General features: G+C 31.6%; 1 protein-coding gene across 1 annotated transcript; it reads left to right on the plus strand.

Annotated features, from left to right (window-relative positions):
• Positions 1–4,019: 4,019 nt before the first annotated feature.
• On the plus strand, positions 4,020–25,036 carry LOC143080506 (uncharacterized). Its single transcript, XM_076256373.1, has 9 exons — positions 4,020–4,420; positions 8,249–8,314; positions 8,465–8,532; positions 12,754–12,835; positions 17,978–18,085; positions 18,531–18,614; positions 21,589–21,888; positions 22,298–22,397; positions 23,443–25,036. Exons 1-8 carry the CDS (start codon positions 4,387–4,389, stop codon positions 22,381–22,383), a joined length of 828 nt encoding a protein of 275 aa, XP_076112488.1. The 5' UTR covers positions 4,020–4,386; the 3' UTR covers positions 22,384–22,397; positions 23,443–25,036.
• The last annotated feature ends 729 nt before the right edge of the window (positions 25,037–25,765 follow it).

The raw sequence follows: 25,765 nt of genomic DNA on the forward strand, positions 1-25,765 counted from the left end.
TTTTCACCTCAAAAACTACTCTGTGTACAGACTTACCTGTGCTGTTTGGAAAGTTTTAATGCCTGGCATCCACTAATTGGTTTTTGATGGCCATTTTTTTTCCTTTCTGCAGAAGGTGCAAAAATAAACAAACACCTGAATTACTTTGATACTGTCCACTCACTGACTCAGATAAACTCTTTAACTCACCTATAGTTGTGAAGATACCTGGTGTCCAAGTCAATACACCTTATCGCTATTTGTCCACCATTACTGGATATCACACAAGTTCCCGTAAAATTTTGACGTCATAAAGCAAACTATCTGACGCCACAATGGAAAAGTGATTGATGTATGCGTCAAAAGTTCAAGCGTCCGGGTCAGCCGGATTAGCGATAAGGTGTATGTCGAGCCTGCAACTTTTTCAGAAAGCTCGACATAGGGATAGTGATCCGGCGGCGGCGTCGGCGTTAGCTCACTTCTTAAAAGCTTTATATTTAAGAAGTTGGAAGACCTGGATGCTTCATACTTTGTATATAGATGCTTCATGTCAGTTACATGTCCAATGTCCTTGACCTCATTTTCATGGTTCAGTGACCACTTGAAAAAAAAGTTCAAATTTTTTGTAATGTTGAATTCTCTCTTATTATAAGTAATAGGATAACTATATTCGATATGTGCGTACCTTGCAAGGTCCTCATGTCTGTCAGACAGTTTTCACTTGACCTAGACCTCATTTCATGGATCAGTGAACAAGGTTAAGTTTTGGTGGTCAAGTCCATATCTCAGATACTATAAGCAATAGGGCTAGTATATTCGGTGTATGGAAGGACTGTAAGGTGTACATGTCCAACTGGCAGGTGTCATCTGACCTTGACCTCATTTTCATGGTTCAGTGGTTATAGTTAAATTTTTGTGTTTTGGTCTGTTTTTCTCATACTATATGCATTAGGTCTACTATATTTGTTGTATGGAATGATTGTAAGGTATACATGTCTAGCGGGCAGATGTCATGTGACCTTGACCTCATTTTCATGGTTCAGTGGTCAAAGTTAAGTTTTGAGTTATGGTCATTTTATCTAATACTATATGCCATAGGTCAACTATATTTGGTGTATGGAAATATTTTATGATCTTTATGTCAGTCGCGCAGGTTTTATTTGACCGTGACCTCATTTTCACGGTTCATAGCACAGTGTTAAGTTTTTGTGTTTTGGTCTATTTTTCTTAAACTATTAATAATGGGTCAACTATATATGTTGTATAGAAGCATTGTTAGCTGTACATGTCTGCCTGGCATGGTTCATCTGACCTTGACCTCATTTTCAAGGTTCATTGGTCTTTGTTTAGTTATCTTGGTTAATGTTAAGTTTATGTGACAGTTGTAATAAAGCTTAGCTTTATACTTCTGAAGGACTATCAACATAATACCAATGATTAGTATAAAAGGCGAGACATTTCAGCGTGTGCACTCTTGTTATGAGAAATTCAAGATTGTTGTTTGTAATTGATTTGATGTAAATACTGCATGTATTTAGCTTGGTATGAGTAAAACATTGAAGATTTTAAATGAAAAACACAAAAGATTTTGACAGCTTGGCCATTTTGATCTGAAACAATGAAACATAAAGGTTGACCGTGTATGTATATAGTGACAATCCATAGGATTTTAAAGTGTTTAATTCACACTGACCAAGGACAACAGTGCCAGTGGTTCATCTGACAGAGGTGGCAAATACAGGATAGGTAAAGGTAAAGGTTATAGCAATACACTAACCAAAACATGATTAAAATTTATTCAACATGTTCAACACAAAAAATACGTTGTCAGCATGGTCAGAGTCTCACTTTATTTTGAAACAATAAAATAAAAGTTAGCAATACACAAACCAACACAAAAAAACAACGTTGTCTCACTTTAATTTCAGACAAGGGCAACAAATATACTTATATGAATACACTTGCCAAAACTTGATTACAAAGTTATTAAACACAAAAGCAATAAAAATTGGGCGAACGTGTAGGGTGCGAACGTGAATGGATGCAAACGGACCCAGATTCTGTTAGTACAGGGTTTACAAAATGGAGAGCTATCATGGCTATGGCTAAAAGTATAAAGAATCAGAAAACTATGACTGAAGGTATACAGAATAGAGAAAAATTTACTATAAAATAAGGAATACAGCAAATGATGTGCTAGAAAAAATTAAAATATCCTAGCCAGACGTCATAACTATTTGAACTAACGATGTGCTAATTTATATATTGAGAAAAGAGAAATGATTGATAAAAAGTTTAAAAATAGACAAATGACCTTAAAGATTAAATGATAAAGAAATGGAGAACACCCCATCCAGACCCTTGCTTATGTGAACAATACTATTATTTTTGTTGAATAGTGCATATGTGCATGTAAAATATCTTTAACAGATTTCAGGTATATGAAATATTAACCAGTAGGAAAGTATAAATTCTGCCTGGCCTCCTTCCATGCTAAAAAAAATAAATTATGTGATTTATTGTTGAAATTTATTGCCACATTTAGTATTGGCTAGGTGTTGTGGCCAGGTTTTATTGGTTGTGGATACATTTAATATCATTTACCTGTATGAAGAATTAAAGATATGAATGATTGAATGAAAAGTTACCTTTAAATAACAGATAAATGTACATGTAGATAATTTAATGTTGCATATGAAGTTAAACTTTATTTAAACATTATTTTAAATGAAATACCTGTGATTATTAAGAAACTTGCTTTCGCTGTCACTGACAAATGACTGATAATGGAAAGATGTAGCAGACGATGAAACATGGCGTCAGATGTTGTCCAAACTTCAGTTATTTCAGTGGTACAATGAAATAAAAATAAACTATACAAGATTTAAAATATATTAATTCTTGATTTTGTAAACAAATAAAAATTCGTGTCGTATTTAACATCAAAATTGTTCCATTCTGTCCCTTTTTGTCAAGATCGCAATGAAACGATAACCTCGGCACCATTAAACATGTTTAAATAAAATAATCATACAAGATTTAACGAGAGTGACGAAACTTTTAAGATGGTTTGTGTAGAGAGAGTTATTGTTCTTTATTCCAAAACAATGCTTCTACCATAAGAGCCAGCTAAAGCTGGCATATAACATTTATCTACTTATATGTTTGTTTAACACCGCTTGAAGTTGTATACAGCCTGCACAGTGCAGGCAATTTGGTGTCACAATATCTCATTTATTAGCATAAGTTCGAATTTCTGCGAGGGAAGGACAAAAAAAAATCGTCAAAAGGTACAGAAAAGAGGGGCTAGGTTCATAACATCTAATTACAACTACGAACCAGGAAGTATCACAACAATTTTAGAACAACTGCAATTAATATCACTAAAAGACTGCTGTACACAAAACAGACTGATCCTTTTCAGCAAAACTATACACAGTCGAGCAAACTTGCCATGCTTACCAACTGCCCAACTGAAAATATCATCAGCATGCACAGCCAACATTTCCTCAGACTTCAAACAAAAACAGACACATTAAGATAAAGTTTCATTCTAAATACCATTAACAATGATTAAAGACTGGAACTTACTACCACCAGATATCTTCATCAAAATTCGGACAGCAGAAGAACCAGCTAAAACCTATAGTGAAATTGTACATGTTGTAAGGGGCCCCCACTTAAGTAAATTACTTGATGTATGCGCTGTATTAATATCCTTGAATGTATCACCGTAAACCTATCAAGACCAAGAATATAATATCCTTTCAAGATGCTGTTACTTGGACTAGTCATGGACATTGACATGTCAGTACTAATATTGTTTTACTAATAGTAACACTAGGATATCAATTTTATAATTCAGTTTGGGCATTCAGACCTTCCAAATTGTCACTAATATAATTGCAGGTTTTTTTCCCCCATATAGGTTCCAAAATAAGCCTTCAACCCCATTGTGTCCATTGTGGTATAATTATGCAAAAAATTATTTAATAAAAAATTATCATATTATTATATATATAAAAAGCCACTCTCAGCACACTTCAAAATGACTTGGCTATATCATGGAAACCACTTATTACTGGTGAAGCTTTTTGAGATGAGAATTCTGCACTTGTCAAATCTTGGCTGGAGTATCAAGTAAGATAACAGTTACATGATGTATTTAGGGAAGTGGATGTCCTAGCTTATATGTTTTGGCAAACCATTACAGATAAAGATGAATATCTTGTTTTTATCATTTCTAATCCAATTTGAATGACAAGAAATCAATGAGTTTATCAACTTGTTTTTATTTAGACAGGAAAAGCTAGATTTTAATTGAAGAAGGGAGTACTAGTGTGTGAAGAAAGAAGATACCCAAAGTCATATTCATATTCAGCTTATTTAATCCAGAGTTTAAAAAGGATGGATGATTTAGACCTGCAAGGACTCCACTGTGGTATGTATTTGTATGCCACAATCACTTACAATTTTTTATACGACCGCAAAAATTTTAATTTTTTGGTCGTATATTGCTATCACGTTGGCGTCGTCTGCGTCGTTGTTGTCGTCGTCGTCGTCGTCCGAATACTTTTAGTTTTCGCACTCTAACTTTAGTAAAAGTGAATAGAAATCTATGAAATTTTAACACAAGGTTTATGACCACAAAAGGAAGGTTGGGATTGATTTTGGGAGTTTTGGTCCCAACATTTTAGGAATTAGGGGCCAAAAAGGGCCCAAATAAGCATTTTCTTGGTTTTCGCACTATAACTTTAGTTTAAGTGAATAGAAATCTATGAAATTTTGACACAAGGTTTATGACCACAAAAGGAAGGTTGGGATTGATTTTGGGGGTTTTGGTTCCAACAGTTTAGGAATTAAGGGCCAAAAAAGGGCCCAAATAAGCATTATTCTTGGTTTTCACACAATAACTTTAGTATAAGTAAATAGAAATCAATGAAATTTTAGCACAAGGTTTATGACCACAAAAGGAAGGTTGGGATTGATTTTTGGAGTTGAGGTCACAACAGTTTATGAATTAGGGGCCAAAAAGGGGCCCAAATAAGCATTATTTTTGGTTTTTGCACCATAACTTTAGTATAAGTAAATAGAAATCTATGAAATTTAATCACAAGGTTTATGACCATAAAAGGAAGGTTGGGTTTTGGGAGTTTTGGTCCTAACAGTTTAGGAATAAGGGGCCCAAAGGGTCCAAAATTGAACTTTGTGTGATTTCATCAAAAATTGAATAATTGGGGTTCTTTGATATGCCGAATCTAACTATGTATGTAGATTCTTAATTTTTGGTCCCGTTTTCAAATTGGTCTACATTAAGGTCCAAAGGGTCCAAAATTAAACTTAGTTTGATTTTAACAAAAATTGAATCCTTTAGGTTCTTTGATATGCTGAATTTAAAAATGTACTTAGATTTTTAATTATTGGCCTAGTTTTCAAGTTGGTCCAAATGGGGGTCCAAAATTAAACTTTGTTTGATTTCATCAAAAATTGAATAAATGGGTTCTTTGATATGCCAAATCTAACTGTGTATGTAGATTCTTAAATTTTGGTCCAGTTTTCAAATTGGTCTACATTAAGGTCCAAAGGGTCCAAAATTAAACTAAGTTTGATTTTAACAAAAATTAAATTCTTGGGCTTATTTGATATGCTTTATCTAAATATGTACTTTGATTTTTGATTATGGGCCCAGTTTTCAAGTTGGTCCAAATCAGGATTCCATATCAAGTATTGTGCAATAGCAAGAAATTTTCAATTGCACAGTATTGCACAATAGCAAGAAATATCTAATTGCACAATATTGTGCAATAGCAATTAATTTTCAATTGGAGTTATCTTTCTTTGTATAGAATAGTAGTTGATAATATATGTTGGAAATTTGCCAGACATGACTATGATGTCATTTTCTATTTTTATTTGCCAATAACTTTATGTAAATAACTTCATTGGAAATTTGCCAATATAAAATGTTGCTGATGAAGCTTTTTTTCCTTATCTTATCTAAAATGTTTTTAGATAATGTATGTTGGAAATTTGCCAGACATGACTATGATGTCATTTTCTATTTTTATTTGCCAATAACTTTATGTAAATAACTTCATTGGAAATTTGCCAATATAAAATGTTGCTGATGAAGTTTTTTTTATTGTTTTATACAATAAACAATGTATATTCACTTTTACTACCAACCAATCTTTACCATTCAGTGATAACAAGCACTTTATTTTACATTTTAATATTTTATGATGTATTTAAAAGAGTAGTTATTGTTGCAAACTCCATTAGAAATTTGAATTGATATCAGTTTTGGAAAAAGGGAAACGGGGATGTGAAAAAAGGGGGGGGGGTTAAATTTTTCTCATTTCAGATTTCATAAATAAAAAGAAAATTTTTTCAAACATTTTTTTGAGAGGATTAATATTCAACAGCATAGTGAATTGCTCAAAGGCAAAAAAAAACTTTTAAGTTCATTAAACCACATTCATTCTGTGTCAGAAACCTATGCTGTGTCAACTATTTAATTTTAGATTTAAATAAGTTTGAAGAAGAAATCTTTAATTGGTTTGTAAAATCTTGACATTTGTTTTGTGTAAAAAAACCCATGTAATGTCAAAAATTTGATCACAATCCAAATTCAGAGCTGTATCACGCTTGAATGTTTTGTCCATACTTGCCCCAACTGTTCAGGGTTCGACCTCTGCGGTCGTATAAAGCTGCGCCCTGCAGAGCACCTGGTTGTTTATTGTAATGAACATGGCTTTCATTCATTACTTTATTGTCAAAAATGTTTTTTTTGTATGTAATTTTCTTATGGGCTTAATCAGATTTCTTTACTGAGTCTCTGAAATAAGGAGATGCAACATTTTTTTACTATTTTAAGTGATGGTATGGACTGAAATATAAAAAAAAAGATGTGGTATGATTGCCAATGAGACAACTGTCCACAAGAGACAAAAATGACACTGACATTAACAACTATAGGCCACCATACAGCCTTCAACAATGAGCAAAGCCCATACCGCATAGTCCGCTATAAAAGGCCCCGATAAGACAATGTAAAACAATTCAAACGAGAAAACTAACGGCCTTATTTATATAACAAAATGAACGAAAAACAAATATGTAACACATAAACAAACGACAACCACTTAATTACAGGCTCCTGACTTGGGACAGGCACATACATAAATAATGTGGCAGGGTTAAGCATGTTAGTGGGATCCCAACCCTCCCCCTAACCTGGGACAGTGGTATAACAGTACAACATAAGAACAAACTATAAAAATCAGTTGAAAAAGGCTTAACTCATCAGAAGGACAAAAAAACAAGTGGACGTGGCCAGGTACTTATACATCCCGACACAAAAAGACACAAAGAACAGATCTGAGAGTACTCGCAGTTATCTGACAGCTAGTTCAAAGCCACTAACAACTAATAAAAAAATCATGCATTTAAGACTAAACTATCAATCCGTAACATCCACCATCCAATGGATTTAGTGTAAAGACGTCATAAACAGCTAGAGAAAAACATGACCTTGTGCAATGCCAAGTAACAGGTATCGACAGATTATATCCATGAATATGTATATATATAAAATACTAGTAATATTTAGTGAGCTTTTAATTTACTGATAACAAAATCAATATTTATACCAATAAAAACAATATTCAATGATCGTATTACAGTGTAGAATAGGTAACCTTTTAGAATAACTTTATTTAAAGGAGCGACAAGTTTACATGGATCATTTCTAAATTTCCGGGCACGGTAGTTTCAAGATCTTTCAAGAAGAAAAAACCTTAAAAAAATTGTTTATGGGTTTTAAATTTCACTTTAAGATATCATGCGACTTAAATAACCCAGCATGTTTAATAACCATAACCTCAGGTAAGTCAGATATTGAATTATTGTAAACAGAAAGAAGTATGGCAAGCCTGTAAAGTACATGCAGGTACAATGTTTTTGAGGATCAATCATGATTTGGTTTAAACAATTTTGTATTTTTATATCCATCAGTATAAGAATTGCTAAAGATATTGACAGCGCAACATTCTCAACCACCAATACTACCTAACTCTTCATGCTCTTAACACACACTAAAAGATATACAGACAAACGTTCATAACAAATAACACATAAATACAGATAAAATCAATTGGGTTTAATCCAGTTTTATCATGCACACCGCCATGACCGCATGTATAATGACATAATGACCAATATATGATGAATTTAATATTCATATGTTTCTAAATGCTTATTTTTTTAGGCAAAACAGAAGAGTCTAATCTGGTGGAAAAGGAAAAGATTAGAATTGGAAAAACAACAACTGAAGGTACATTTTTATGTATTTAGATGTGTGCAGAAATTACAAACTTAATTGTTATAATAAATTTATCAGCATGAAATCTTATTTCAGTGTGCATTTCCAAATTTCAGAAATATTTTCTGTCAGGTTACCTTATTCACTATGATTTATTTTCAGAGCATATATCTACATCAGTTCAGTTAAAGGAGAATAAGGAAAATAAGGAAGACTATAAAGCTTCTATGGTATGTACTAAATTATATGTCTCATTAAGACTGGATGATTTACTAAATTCCTTGCACAGTTTTGATACGACCGCAAAAATTTTAATTTTTCGTCGTATATTGCTATCACGTTGGCGTCGTCGTCTTGCGTCGTCGTCGTCCGAATACTTTTAGTTTTCGCACTCTAACTTTAGTAAAAGTGAATAGAAATCTATGAAATTTTAACACAAGGTTTATGACCACAAAAGGAAGGTTGGGATTGATTTGGGAGTTTTGGTCCCAACATTTTAGGATTTAGGGGCCAAAAAGGGCCCAAATAAGCATTTTCTTGGTTTTCGCACTATAACTTTAGTTTAAGTAAATTGAAATCTATGAAATTTTGACACAAGGTTTATGACCACAAAAGGAAGGTTGGGATTGATTTTGGGAGTTTTGGTTCCAACAGTTTAGGAATTAGGGGCCAAAAAAGGGCCCAAATAAGCATTATTCTTGGTTTTCGTACAATAACTTTAGTATAAGTAAATAGAAATCAATGAAATTTAAACACAAGGTTTATGAACACAAAAGGAAGGTTGGAATTGATTTTGGGAGTTTTGGTCCCAACAGTTTAGGAATTAGGGGCCAAAAAGGGGCCCAAATAAGCATTATTCTTGGTTTTCGCACCATAACTTTAGTATTAGTAAATAGAAATCTATGAAATTTAAACACAAGGTTTATGACCATAAAAGGAAGGTTGGGTTTGATTTTGGGAGGTTTTGTCCCAACAGTTTAGGAATAAGGGCCCAAAGGGTCCAAAATTGAATCCTTGGGGTTCTTTGATATGCTGAATCTAAAAATGTACTTAGATTTTTGATTATTGGCCCAGTTTTCAAGTTGGTCCAAATCGGGGTCCAAAATTAAACTTTGTTTGATTTCATCAAAAATTGAATAATTGGGGTTCTTTGATATGCCAAATTTAACTGTGTATGTAGATTCTTAATTTTTGGTCCCGTTTTCAAATTGGTCTACATTAAAGTCCAAAGGGTCCAAAATTAAACTAAGTTTGATTTTAACAAAAATTGAATTCTTGGGCTTTTTTGATATGCTGAATCTAAACATATACTTAGATTTTTGATTATGGGCCCAGTTTTCAAGTTGGTTCAAATCAGGATCCAAAATTATTATATTTAAGAAATAATTCATGGGGGCTTGAATATATCGTGATTTTACCACGGGTTGGCCCTTTATGACAAATATTTTACCCCTGAGCGATAGCGAGGGGTAAAATATCGGCATAAAGGGACAACCCGTGGTAAAATCTAGATATATTCAAGCCCCCATGAATTATTTCGATTCTGATAGGACACATACGGCAATTCTTTTGGATCGAAGCGCTCTAGGTGTAGGCAAATATTTTCCGTTCCCATAAATAGACGCACTAATAAACTAGCGTAAAAGAACGGAGCAAACTGCATTAGTGACATGCTTAAACTATTTAAAATAATGTATTTAGACAGTTTTGGATGAATTTGAATGATAATTTATTTATATGTCTTATATTATGTACAATAAAAGGCTTTTGCCACATTTTAGCATCATTTGTGTATGTTTCCTTGTGATGATTTTCGGATTCACAAGCGTGTATTTTTTCGTAAAATGCTTACATTCTAACGTCATTGTTCTATGACGTCGGGTATCTCGTTCATAAAAAAGCATATGACGTGGGAGTACAATCGGAACAGCACTGGCAATATATTCATATTTTACCACGGGTGTGTACTCAAAGCGTTTGAAGGACGTCATGTTAGAATAAGTATTGTGCAATAGCAAGAAATTTTCAATTGCACAGTATTCAGCAATAGCAAAAAATCTTCAATTGCACAGTATTGTGCAATAGCAAGCAATTTTCAATTGCACAGTATTGCGCAATAGCAAGAAATCTTCAATTGCACAGTATTGTGCAATAGCAAATATTTTCAATTGCACAGTATTGCGCAATAGCAAGAAATATCTAATTGCACAATATTGTGCAATAGCAAGAAATTTTCAATTATCTTTCTTTGTCCAGAATAGTAGTTGAATCAACTTAAATCATTGTTTTATACAATATACAATGTATATTCACTTTTACTACCAACTGATAAATTAAAACAATCTTTACCATTCAGTGATAACAATCACTTTATTTTACATTTTAATATTTTATGATGTATTTAGATGAGTAGTTATTGTTGCAAACTCCATTAGAAATTTGAATTGAGATCAGTTTTGGAAAAAGGGAAAGGGGGATGTGAAAAAAAATGGGGGGGGGGGGGGTGAAATTTTTCTCATTTCAGATTTCATAAATAAAAAGAAAATTTCTTCAAACATTTTTTTGAGAGGATTAATATTCAACAGCATAGTGAATTGCTCAAAGGCAAAAAAAATATTTTAAGTTCATTAGACCACATTCATTCTGTGTCAGAAACCTATGCTGTGTCAACTATTTAATCCCAATCCAAATTTAGAGCTGAATCCAGCTTAAATGTTGTGTCCATACTTGCCCCAACTGTTCAGGGTTCAACCTCTGCGGTCGTATATAGCTGCGCCCTGCGGAGCATCTGGTCTATATATAATTGACTGGTAGAACAATTCAAAGTTACCTCTTTTTACAATATTACAGCATAACATAAAAAATCCCCTATAAGAGTGCATGAAATATTTATTTTCTAATATGAAACTGGACATAGAGTATCATTTATCATTGTCATGATTGTAAAGCTTCAACAGACATATTGTTTTAATTTTCCATCATTTTTTACATAAACAGACATATTTTCATGGCATTTATGAATATCACAAAAATTGTAATGGCAGTGTGTAAAATATTGTGAAACAGCTGCATACACAATATTTATTATCACAAAATACAGATCAAATTCTAATTTTGGTGGTGTCCCTATAACCATTCTAGAGTAATGTCCCCTTAACAAATGGAAATATTGCTGAATTTTTTTATTCCCTTATCTTACTTAAGTATTCTTCTACCAAATGTTATGAAACTTATACACAATGTTAATAACCAAAAAATACAGATCAAGATTGAATTTTGGGGTGTCACTATAACAATCCTAGAGTTATCATATAAAAGAAAATGTGGTATGATTGCCAATGAGACAACCGTCCACAAGAGACCAAAATGACACAGAAATTAACAACTATGGGTCACCGTACAGCCTTCAACAATGAGCTCCCTTATGCTCCCTTACAAATGGAAAAATTGCTGAATTTTTTGTTTCCCTTCCAAACTTAAGTAAGCCTCAACCAAATGTTATGAAACAATATACAAAATGCTTATTGCCACAAAATACATATCAAGTTTGAATTTTGATGGCGTCACTTCAACCATTCTGGGGGTGCTCCTTTACAAATGGAAAAATTGTTGAATTTTTCGTTAACTTTCTCTAACTTAAGTTAGCCTCAACCAAATGTTATGAAACTTATCTATACAATGCTAATTATAACAAAATACAGATCAAGTTTGAATTTTGGGGGTGTCACTTTTATTGTTGTAGAGTCATGTCCTTTTACAAATGGAAAAATTGCTGAACTTTCTTTAACTTAAGTTAGCCTCAAAGCCTCAACCAAAATGTAATGAAACTTATATACAATGCTATTTACCACAAAATACAGATAAAATTTTGATTTTTGTATACCCCTGCCGCCTCTGTATTGGAGAACCAGTTACGGCCTTGATAAATAGGGTCATGTATAACCATTGATAAAAAAGAATGATATTATTCTTTGTTTAATATGCACATATAGACCTAGATGAGCGACACAGGCTCTTTAGAGCTTCTAGTTTGATTTTTCATAATTTTGTATTCTTTAAAATTAAACTTTGAAATTTTGATTTCAAACATTTTTCATAATTTCATTGCAAATTTTCTTTTTTTATACATGTAAAGGATAAGATATACATGTGAGCTCATAACTTGTGACTTAATAAACCCTGATTTCAAATTAAACGTCTAGAGAACAGATATAAACTAAGCTATAAAGCTATGCTAATTATAATAAAAAAAAGTTTTTTTTACCATTTTGTTTAAAATAAATGGTAAGTCTCTGAAGGGAAAGACCTAGTTCACATGGTTACATTCTTGTTCAAATATTTGATGTTCAATAAATTTGCATATTTTAACATACTGTACATGCTGTATGACATATAACCTAGAAATGACACAATAATAGTTTATTTATCTAATTTTTTTTTTAAATATTTAGGTGCAGGTTGTGGAACCCCTCATAAGAAAACAAACAATGAATAAAGAGGATGGAATTGTATGTGAAACAGCTGATAATAAAGGTATTTCTTATTAAAACTATCATAGAGAAGAGGATAAACATTTAACATGTTTAAGGTGTTGTTTTCTTATGATACTTAGATAAATGCTGTCTGTGGGACAGCTTTTTCATTTCTGGATAAATGAGGGTGGATGTGGTGGTAGCTTACTCCAGTAAAGGGAATAAATATTACTGAGCTGAGCAAAACAGACTTATTTTTGGACAATTTCATTCTAAAATGGATTTAAATCATAAATAAAATTAGATTTTTTTTGCATTCAAATAGGGGTCTGTACACTTTCTATGATCTACTGTTAAGTGTTTGGCAATTGTACTTAAAAAAAAAAGTTTATAAAATTGATTTAATGATAAAATATAAAGCAGAACTTTGTGTATATATTTAAGTGTTTTAAGAAATGAACAACCTGGAGTACAATTATATTATTTATTTGAACATTATCTTGAGAATTAATAATACAATAACATGAATAACAAAACTTAACGTCATTTATAGAATATTGTTTGATGTGTTTGCTGGTTTCGAAATTTTTTTTTAATTTCTAATTAAACAATGCAACCAGCCATCCATACATGGGGGGCATACCTGACTTGCACAAGCTTTCATCTTGTTGGATATAACGGTAACGTTGTCCATTTCTTATATTAGTTTAAGCTGTCAATCATTTTATTTATGTTACATGTATGTTACAAATCTTATATACCATGTGTCTTACTCATTAACATATTTAAACAAAACAACTCATCCTTCAGATTCGTTTGTTAAAACATGTTAACTTGTAAGAACCATGGTATATATAGTAAATAAATATCGTCTCAGTTTAACTACAAAGAGTCTTGTCAGCATGGATGTCATAATATTTAAACTGGTTTCTTAGAGTATATTATATGTATTATATGTATATTAGCTTTTATACATTGAAGAATATGTATTAATATTTCTTTCAAAAACAATTAGTATGAATGTATTGTCAATATATTTTAACAGCTGGTTAATGTAAGTTTTCCATCACATATTTTATTAGAGAATGACCATTCAACTTTAAGAGGTTTGAGTGGGGGTATGGTGTTTTCCTAAAAAAAAATTCTAATCCTCATTTTGATTGAGAAAAAAGATTTGGTGGTCATGCAGATGACAAAAAAAATATATGTCAGATTTTCGCCATATTTCATTTTTTGTATTTGAGTAGTGTTCAATTTTGATGAAAAAATATTATTTGATTGATAATCATTGAAAAACTTTTAAAAAAATGTTCTAACATGGATAAAAAAAACATAACTCCCCCTTGAAGTTTAATGGTTGCTCCCTTATTTGATTTGTTATGCCCCATCTTTACTGTTTTGTTACTTGTGTTATTGTTTGTTTTTTTGTTGGTCATGGTCATGGTGTTGTCTATTTTTATTGGAATAATGATTTTTGATTGCACCTTAACATCTTCCCTTTTTTCATTATGTACATATTTTGATTCTATAGTGTGCATTTATAAATCACTACATTGTGAGGAATGTGCACATGGTCTATATTTTATTGATATAAGTTTGGCATGTTTTAGATTGAAAAATAATGGTTTGTAGATAGAAATCAGATAATTTAGTATACAATGTATAGACTGTGGATTCATTATTATTCGTTGGATACCAATTTTCATGGGTTTGGTGCATGTGTATCGCTGAACCACAAATTTAAATATTCATTGAATATCACATTTAAATAGGCTTTGTATACAGAGATTGCCAAACTAAGAAATCAAATATCCCCTAATATGCAAGCTTTCAGCAATCCACAAAAAAAAGGAACCATACCAGTCAACCTTCCTTACCTTACCATGCTTACTTCTGATCCATTTTAACACTTTTTTTACTTTTAATATCTAATTTTCCCCTATATTTTTCAACCTGCCTTTGTATAGTTATACTTTATGGGGTATGTGTTTGAATAAAATATCTTTGTGTTATGGTATCATTTAAAGTTTTTGAATTGCCTTCTTGTTAAACATGATAAAAAAGAAATTGTTTCAATGAATCACTTCTGTTTTATTTGACTCTGTACATCATTCTCTAACTTCAGTTTGCCTTAACCATATTTTATGACACTTTTATAACTATCAATCACTGATTTGGGTAGTCTCACTTTAGCTGTTCTCCAGTTATTCCCCTTTACAGATAGAAATCAGCAGCCATAGCAGAGATGATGCATTGTCATGATAGCTCCAAATTACTTAAGAAATAATTCATGGAAGCCATAATTTTTTTGTAAATTTACACATGGCCTGGGCCGTGATATTCGTTGATTTTATCCCTTGCTAACGCTCAGGATAAAATTCTAATATCACGGCCCAGGCCATGTGTAAATTTACAACAAATCTATGGCTTCCATGAATTATTTCCATTCTAATAGGACAAATATGGTAATTAAAAAACTGAAGTGAGGGTGTGTATGCCGTGTGTGTGGCTGTTCTTTTTTTACTCCCTATTAGATAAAGCTAAAACATTCTAATGAACATGTAGGTTGCATGACTTATTTCGTAAATAACCACTAGCATGCCTAGGAAACATATGTTTAATTCTTTTTATTCTCAAACCCAAGATTTGCAATTAGTAATTTACATGTTTTTTTCGTAAGCAACCGTCAAATCTGTCAAAAATCCGTCAAAAAGGTGACATTTCGTAACTAAGGAACTGCCATGATGACTCGCTGAAATCAGTTTTAAAATATGCAAATAATGCAATAGAATAGAAAATAAAACAAACCCTTCCTCAAAAATCCATTTTAAAGCAATATAATAAGAATTTCGATTGTTAACGTAAAAGAAAAACCTTCTGCTTTTATAGTGTTTACATTTGTATGACGTCTTGTTTTGAAATGACTTAAATGCGCCAAAAGCATTAACAGACATTCACAGAATTTTATTTTATTTTGATTTTGTAGATTTCTCCAAGCTCATCTTGTACATAAATTCTTTGTGTTATGCATCTGAATAAGAACAAAAATTCTTTGTGTTATGCATCTGAATAAAAACAAAAAATCTGTAGTCTTTTTAGCTCACCTGGCCGGAAGGGCCAAGAGAGCTTTTCTCATCACTTTGCGTCCGGCATCCAGCGTCGTCGTCCGTCTTCGTTAACTTTTACAAAAATCTTCTCCTCTGAAATTACTGGGCCAAATTAAACAAAATTTGGACACAATCATCATTGGGGTATCTAGTTTAAAAAATATGTGGCGTGACCTGGCCAACCAACCAAGATGGCCGCCATGGCTAAAAATAAAAACATAGGGGTAAAATGTAGATTTTGGCTTATAACTCTGAAACCGAAGCATTTAGAGCGAATCTGACAAGCGGTTAAATTCTTCATAAAGTGAAGATCTATCTGCCCTGAAATGTTCAGATGAATCAGACAACCGGTTGTTGGGTTGCTGCCCCTGAATTGGTAATTTTTAAAGAAATTTTGCCGTTTTTGGTTATTACCTTGAATATTATTGTAGATAGAGATAAACTGTAAACAGCAATAATGTTCAGCAAAGTAAGATCTACAAATAAATCAACATGACAAAAATGGTCAGTTGACCCCTTAAGGAGTTACAGCCCTCTACAGTCAATTTTTAACAATTTTCATAAAGTTTGTAAATTTTTGTAAATTTTTAACAAAAATATTTTCCTCTGTAACATATGGGCCAAGTTCATTAAAGATGAAGATAATTGTAAGTAGCAAGAATGTTCAGTAAAGTAAGATCTACAAACACATCACCATCACCAAAACACAATTTTGTCATTAATCCATCTGTGTCTTTTGTTGAATATGTACATAGACCAAGGTGAGCGACACAGGCTCTTAAGAGACTCTAGTTTACCAATTTTTCATAATTTTTTGTAATCTTTTACAAAAATCTTCTCCTCTTAAACTACTGGCCCAAATTTAACCATACTTGGCCTTAATCATCATTGAGGTATCTAGTTTTAAAAATGTGTGCGATGATCCTGCCAACCAACCAAGATGGCTGCCATGGCTAAAAATAGAACATAGGGGTAAAATGTTGATTTTGGCTTATAACTCTGAAACCAAAGCAATAAGAGCAATTCAGACATGGGGGTTAAATTGTTTTGCAAGTCAAGATCTATCTGCTCTGAAATTTTCAGATGAATCAGACAACCGGTTGTTGGGTCCCTGCCCCTGAATTAGTAATTTTCAGGAAATTTTGCTGTTTTTGGTTATTATCTTGAATATTATTATAGATGGAGATAAATTGTAAACTGCAATTATGTTTAGCAAAGTAAGATCTACAAATAAGTCAACTTGACCAAAAAGGTCAGTTGACCCCTTAAGGAGTTATTGCCCTTTATCATGTTTATAGTCCATTTTTAATAATGTTGTAAATTTTTGTAAATTTTAACACAATATTTTCCTCTGTAACTAATGGGCCAAGTTCATTATAAATTGAGATAATTGTAAGAAGCAAGAATGTTCAGTAAAATAAGATCTACAAACACATCACCATCACCAAAACACAATGTCATTAATCCATCTGTGTCCTTTGTTTAATATGCACATAGACCAATGTGAGTGACACAGGCTCTTAAGAGCCTCTAGTTTTAAACTGCAATTTTTAAAATAATAAAATCAGCATAGCGCTTTAATACAAATGGGTTCTGATGCATGTGGATTTATGTGGGAGGTATATTGTAACATCCATTATAATGTTTATCTCTGAGTCTGCGCTTAGAATAGATATATAGAGAATTTTATCATGGTGTTCTATGTTGTGCGGAAGAAGCATGTCATATTAGAATGTTAATTTAATTCACTTTGCATCAGTACTTAAAATTAGTATTTAGAAAGGTAAATGGTTGTTCTAAACTAATTATATAAGTAGCACCAAATGAGATACCTTGTATCAGGTTTTCTTGAAATGAGGATTTTAAAAGTTATTATATCATAAGCATTAAAATATAAATGTAGTGGAATAGAGAAGATATATAGATTGATTTAGTTATGCATATTTAAAGGACGAAGCATTATGGACATTTGAACGTAAAACATGTTCTCAACTTTCTCTTCATGATAGGTACCATTTTCTGGAATCTCTTATCTTTAGGGTATGTGGAATTTTTTCAACAGAATTTATTCATATACATATCAAAATTTATTTTAGAATTAGCAGGTCAACATGGGGAGAGGAAAATTCAGGTCTCTAAGAAGATATGTAGAAAGAAGATACCTGAAAAAGTTCAATGGATCAGAAGTTTAACATCAATCCAAAGTATGTACAGCTGATTATTATCTTAAATTAACTTTATGAGAAAAAAAAATAATAGCTCCTTGATTGATAAATTTCATTGTTCAAAGAATGAGTTTTAATGCAACCAGAATTGTCTTTAAATATCCATTTTATATATATAGTTGATTTAAAAATAAAAAAAATAAAATTTAATCATGTATACAAACTAATATGATATCATGGTTATTTTTTCCAGAATTGTTTTGAAATTTTTGTAAAGTAATTTAGGATTGTTCCAATTGTATGTACTAAGCAGCTCAGATTGAAATTATTAAACGTGTTTAAAGCAATAAAACAAATGTATTGAAGATAAACCTTTACAATTGTTATATGATTAAATTAGTTATTGCTTCTCCTAGAACTCCTTTTAAATAAAGGCAGGATTCAATATACAGATAGACTATATTAAAATATTTACTTATTTCAGCGTCAAAGTTAATCATCTGGATCATTTTGGGTTTCCTATTCCCAGGATTTGCTGGCTCAGTACATTACCATGAAAAATGCACAGGTATTTGCATTTTTATTGTAGTTTGTATGTATGGATGACTAAAGTGTCAAGGTTTAATTTTTAAGACCCTTCATTAAGGGCATACGATACAGTTTTGAACCTGTATTTACAAGTTGATGAAAATTTGCATATAGGCTATTTTTTACCTGATTAAATCAAATATGTAATAAAAAATATACCTTCATGTGCTACTTTTTGAGTAAAATGAGGTCGAAATTTTGTATATTTGCTCAAAATTCAGATTTGTGTCCGTATTTTCTTTTTCAAAAGAAAGACATAACTTTTTTGTTTTAAAAGATAAACACAAATGGTTTTTTGTTAAATAATAGGTAATATCTGTATTTTATAAGTATCATTAAAAATTATGCAATTTTTATTCAGAAATAACTCATATTTATCAAATGTTCATGAATAGAGGAACAAACGTCATTTTTTGCTGCATGTTTATCAAAATTAAAAAAAATCCTCTATTTACAGTTTTATAAAATTTGGGTCACATAATCTCCTTGCAAAATGAAACAAATTGCCGTTTTAAAAAATAGGGGTCCATGCACTCGTTTTCAAATTAAATCAGTTTGAATGATAAAAATCAGTCGAAAAATGCGTCTTTTCCCGATATGTCATAGTTTGACGTCGCGAAAATAACATTTTACGTTAGCAACGTCATTACCTCCTCTGTAACTGTATCGTATGCCCTTAAACTAACCATTGTATTACACTAAAAAAAACTAGTAATTTAGAATATGGTATAAAAATCAAGATTACTTTCTACATTAAAAATGTTTATTGTATAAGCTTATAAGGAATGTGCTGCTACAAGAGGTTTCGGTCTTTCAGAAAACCCAGATTTATCATTGTTTTTCAATGATTATTTCCTGTTCTTAAATATGAAGATTGGAAATAGTGAAATCATATTTTTATGCCCCTGTCTTATGGGAGATGGCATTAAGTTTTACCCTTGTCTGCCTACTTCCGTCTGTCTGTTCATCCCTCCCAAAGTTGGTTTCCATTCTCTAATTTTAGTTTAATGCAAGCAAATGTTATGAAATTTATACACAATGCTTACTACCACAAAACACGGATCAAGTTTGAATTTGGTGGTTTCACTACAATCGTTCTAGAGTTATGCCCCTTTACAAATGGAAAACTGCAGAATGTTTTGTTTCTGTTCTCTAACTTAAGTTTGCATTAACCAAATATTATCAAACTTTTACACAATTCTTATTAGCACATAATACAGATCAAGTTGTAGTAAAGCTTTTAATTAGGACATAATATCAATGGTCATTAAAGTAGGGAGACATTTCAGTGTGTGCACTCTTTTACTGTATTTTATTGGTAAATGGACTTAGTTTTTGAAGAGCCTCACAGTGACTTCTGTCGCAGAAAGCTCGACATAGGGATAGTGATCTGGCAGTGACAGCAGGGGTGTTAACAAATTACTTCAAAGCTTTATATTTTTAGAAGGAAGGAGACATGGATTCCTCATACTTTTTATAAAGATGCCTTATGTTACGGAGTTTCCGTCTGTCATATGTCCTTTGTCCTTGATCTCATTTTCATGGTTCAGTTACTTCTGTAAATTCAGAAATTATTGCGAGGTTTTTATTATTGTGAAATATGCAATAGAGTTGTAAACGCATTAATTTAAATTCGCATTTTGAAATATTTTATATGAATTAAACAGGATTTTTCTCAAAATCGTAAAAATTAAAATCGCATTTATGTCTAAAATGACAATAATAAATGCATGCAATAATTTCTGAATTTACAGAACTTGAAAAAAAATTAAGAATTTTAGTATAAAAAAATTAGAATTCTTAATTTTTCTCTTATTTTGAGTAAAAGGCTAACTATATTTGGTATGTGCATACCTTGCAAGGTTTATATGTCTGTCTGGAAATTATCATCTACACATGACCTTATTTTCATTGTTTATTGATCATTATTAAGTTTTCTAGTTAAATTTTGATGCTCTGACATAGCCGAGGGGCATTAAGTTTTACCAATGTCTGTCTGTCTGTCATCTGTCAGCCCGTTCATCCAAAGTTGTTATCTGTTCTCTAACTTTAGTTTGCCTCAACCAAATGTTATAAAACTTATGCGCAATGCTTATTACCACATATTACAGATCAAGTTGGAATTTTGGTGTTGGACTTTAAGGTACAGTTTAAGTGTGAATTTTGTTCCAGCCTGAGTAAAGGTCCTTGGACTTAAAAAATTCACTTAAATAATCAGTTTTCAACATTTTTGTTGTCATGCTTGAAAATAATGACTTGATATTTGTTATATAGTTTATACCATGACAAGTTATAAATCAACTTAGAATTGTGTTCCAATACAATGAATTTTTAATGGGTATATAGGGGACTATGAATTGCCAAGTAATACTCACAGAATGCTTGTTATTAATTATATTGTACATCGATCAGGCCATTAGTTTTCTTGTTTGAATTGTTTGACATTTGTCATTTTTGGCCTTTTATAGCTGACTATGCAGAATGGATTTTACCTATTGTTGAAGGCAGTGACATGATCTCTAGAACTTTGTTTATTTCTTTGTCATTGGTCACTTGGGGAGAATTGTACCATTGGCAATCATACAACTTCTTATTTTCACAGATGAGATAAAGTTTAAAGTAGTTCTCCCAATGCTCTCCATCAACAGTTGTTAACTAAAACTATCTTAAATTTTTTATCAACTAGCATTGACCAGGGAGATCAATAAAATGGTTGGTTTTACCTGCATGACCTGTTTAAATTTTGCACTCTCATGACTATTGCAATAAAAAAGTATAACAAGAAAATAAAAAAAAAATAAAAAAGATAAGATAAAGGAACACAACCTCCACCAAAAAAAGAAGATGGGATTATGGCTTAAACATTTGTGGAATATATTCCTTGTAATGTGAAACACGTATATTCTGTAGCAGTTAACCAAACCTTGATATATATCACATTTTATTGTATACAGGTATTGATCTCAAAGTTACTAGTAAGGAGAATTTTATAGAAGGTGGTAGTGCTACCTTTATTATTCCAAAAAAATGTACGAAATATGACATGACAGCAGCACCAAATGGGAAAGTGCTATCAATAGTAACAGATAGAAACGTAGAAGACGATTACCTGAACTTGGTTACCAGTGAAGTTAGTTCTTCTGGATGGACAATAACAATTAAAACCCTGACCTCCTCAAACCTTACTACAGTATATGAATTCACATGTGGTTTCAAATGTGAACAAACTAAAAGGTTATCGCAGTATAGAAAAGGTAAGTTCTTATACAAGTTAATTCATGAGTACACTATAAAATGTTTGATTTAATTATGAGTCTTGAACAATAAATGCCTATATGGTCTTTTAATCTCCCTGTTTCTGTTTGAGAGAAGTCAATTGCTGTGTATCCCAAAATCAGTCTGACCAACAAAATATCAGACAAAAAATCATTTGGTCAGACAGAATTTTTAAGATTTTTTGTTTGAAAATATAGTAGAAAAGTAAAAATTATTCTTTCAGTCAGACAAACCATAAAACACTTTGGCACTGATTGCAATTGATTGTCATTATCAATAAATAAATCATGTCAAACCATTTTTAACATTCAATTTATCATCATGGACATGTCATTTTTACATTAGATATAAATAATATACATGTAATCTTTTACACTTTATTTATAGAAAATGGAGCTAATGGAATTACCTACAACATCCTGCTAATATGGTTGTGTTGCCTTCTGACATGTCTGTCATGGATAATGCATTGAAATGCAGTCTAGAGGTAAAATTTGTTCACTGAATGATTATCCTCCTTTCACTTTGTTTAAATATTAATTACAGATCTGCATCTAGTGATATTATTTATGATTCTGTACTCAAATTATAGGTACTTTTTATATATATGATCTAAAAAAGTAGCCTTTCTTTAGTGTTTATTTTAATATTTTATTTTTCACTCATTTTAGATTCTCCATATTATTAAAATCATCTACTAGTATACACTTCTCACTTCTGTTTTCAAATAATTTACCATGAGTGTCCAGCATACTCAATAAATGACTCACAGTCATTTGAAAAACACCAGTACCAGTAAAATGAATATTCTATGTTGCCATTTAAGTTGGAATATTAGGGTAGGAAATATACCATACTTTGACCTATAAAGATTTATATAAAAAAAAAATATGTGGTATGATAGCCAATGAGACAACTCTCCTCAAGAGACCAAAATGACACAATAATTAACAACTTTAGGTCATGGTATGGCCTTTAACATTGAGCAAAGCCCATACCGCTTAGTCGGCTATAAAAGGCCCCGTAATGACAATGTTAAACAATTCAAATGAGAAAACTAACAGCCTTATTTATGTGAAAAAAAAAAATGAACGAAAAAACAAATATGTAGCATATAAACAAACTGCAACCACTGAATTACAGGCTCCTGACTTGGGACAGGCACATACATACAGAATGTGGCTGTGGCGCTGTTAAACATGTAAGCGGGATCCCAACACCCCCCCCTAACCTGGGACAGTGGAATAACAGTACAACATAAGAACAAACTATGTTTTTAAAAATTGTGACATGGATGGAGATTTGTTTCATTGGCATCCATACTAACTGTTCTTATATATCTGTTTAGCTTGAAGAACTGCAATTTTTTGTAATTCATTCAAATGATATAGCTGTAGAAAAATTTGGCCTCATGAGTCATGCAAGTGTTTTTCAAATGAAAATAGTTGCAGCTGTTATATGCATTACACCAATCATATCCGTTTTTTTTTTCAAATAGTGGATTTCACTGCTTTTAATTCTATTTTTTACAGAACAGTTAAAAAAAGAGAAACCAGGCCATTATGAATTGCTGGAAGATGTCTTAATATATTCCTTGCACAACTGACATTCTTGATTTCAAATAATGTATAGTTATGGTTGATTTGTTTTGTTATTTTATTGTGTATATCTTGATTTTTTAAAGTTTAGTACTACATGTACTATTAATTTGCCTATTTTAGATATTATTTTTAGAGCATTATTATGACAAAGTTTTATTTGTATCATCTAATTGTGATTTTATTGTTTAACTCATGATGTTAATACTAAATTAATATATCTAATGATACTAGTCCCAGCTAGGCAAGTGGACCTGTTTTTTTGTGAAATCCATACTTTAAAAAAAAAGACTATAAGCAAAAGATCAACTGAAATTAGTGTATGGAATGATTTGTAAGGAGTATTGCTTTCACATATGGCTATGATCTCATTTTAAAGGCTTGTTTGCTTCGTTAATATTTCGCAGTTTGTTTAGTCTTTTTTTCCAGATACTATAATTAGTACTTCAACTGATTGTAAGGTGGGCATGTCCATCTGGCAGGGTATATTTTACATAATTATCTTTATCATTAAGTTTTCATTGTTAGTTTGGTTTGTCAGATATTGAAAGCAATAGATCAACTGTATTAGCATGATAAGTTGTATGGAAGAATTGTAAAATTAAAAGTCTGTCTGACAGGGTTAATCTTACCTTTTCTTCATTTACATAGATCATTGATAAAGGTTTAAATGTGATTCTTAAAGAAAAACTTGTATATTTGACTTTCAACATGTAATTGACTATAATCAGTAAAGCAGACATTACATTGTAGCATCATCGCCATGTCCCCCCTCTTGAATACTATATGTATATGTCACGTTCTAAGATAGTTTATTTAGTTTCAAACTGATGTGTTATATCTTTCCCGAAAAAAATTGTACGAAAGTTTTCAAACTAGTATACATGGTATAGACAAAGCTTGATTCTATGTCAAATGGAGATCTGTATTTATTCTTTTAATGCATCATGATGGTTTGCATTTGTGTTAGATATAAACATGGTCAACTTCCTTTGTTAATATGCGGCCGATGCACCCTGATACTATCTGGAAAACTTTTACAATTTTTTTATTAAGAAATTATTTAGAGCTGATAAATATCTATAGCAAATTCTGTCACTTTCAGATGCTTCAATAGTTCATGCTTACTCATGCATGGTCTCCTTGATTTTTAGATAAATGTTGTTTTTTTTTAAATTTGTTCAATTTTTGACTAAAGCAGATTTTTTTAATAGTAAAATTTAAAATTTGAATTTTTAAAGTTATCTTCTTTATACAAAGCAACAGATCATTATTTAATGTGTTGTAAACTATATGATATTTTAAAAGATACATTCCAAACATGGGGTAATTGAAATTTTTAATTGTAATTGAGCATGTTTTTCAATTACAAGTAATTTAAAGTAATAATTGCATAGCCAAAATTGTTGTACAATTACAGTGGTAAAAAATGTCAATACTAATGAGTAATTCAATTGAAGATTTTGTAATTGTATTATTGAATGTTATTTTACTTTTAAATGCAATTAACCTTATGTCTGATACATTCCTGTTAAATGTAGTAACCGAATGGTGCGCTGAATGGAAGTTATCCGTAAACATTGGCAAAACTAAAATTGTCCATTTCCGTCCACAGTCATCCATACGTTCAGATTTTACGTTCCGATGTTCTGGAAAAATTATTGACTACATTGATTCATACAAATACCTTGGAGTGTGGATGGACGAACATTTAACTTTCGTAAAAAATGCAAAAGAACTGGCCAAAGCAGCGAGCCGTGCTTTGGGTGCTTTAATTACAAAAACTCAATCCATGGGAGGGATGACTTTTAAAGTGTACAATAAACTATATACGTCCGTTGTTGAACCAATTTTACTTTATGGTAGTGGTATCTGGGGCACAAAATCGTTCAGTGCCATATCAGCAGTACAAAACCGAGCATGTAAATTTTTCTTATCGGTGGGAAAGCGCACATCGAACGTAGCTTCACGCGGTGATATGGGATGGACTTCACCAATAACAAAACAACGAATAAATTATTGTAGACTTTTGTGCAAATTGATCCGTACTGACCAACAAAGAATTTCCTACAAAACTTTTAAATGGACGTCTAGAAGAAGAAAGGGTTGGTCATTTGAAGTGCATAAGATTGTTGATCGGATTAGACTAAAGGATCCGACGTATGACTTAACATTATCGACTAAATCAGTTATGCATATGATAAGTGAAAAACTATGTGAGCTGGACAACACAGAATGGTATGAAGAACTTTTTGAT

Source organism: Mytilus galloprovincialis, chromosome 6 (assembly GCF_965363235.1).
Source record: "Mytilus galloprovincialis chromosome 6, xbMytGall1.hap1.1, whole genome shotgun sequence".
Classification (NCBI taxonomy): Eukaryota; Metazoa; Mollusca; class Bivalvia; order Mytilida; family Mytilidae; genus Mytilus; species Mytilus galloprovincialis.

Coding starts and splice junctions, on each gene's coding strand:
- LOC143080506 (XM_076256373.1), top strand. CDS start 4,387: ATGGATGATTTAGACCTGCAAGGACTCCACTGTG. Junction 12,836..17,977: donor TGAAACAGCTGATAATAAAG/GTATTTCTTATT, acceptor AATTTATTTTAG/AATTAGCAGGTCAACATGGG. Junction 18,615..21,588: donor TTACCATGAAAAATGCACAG/GTATTTGCATTT, acceptor TATTGTATACAG/GTATTGATCTCAAAGTTACT.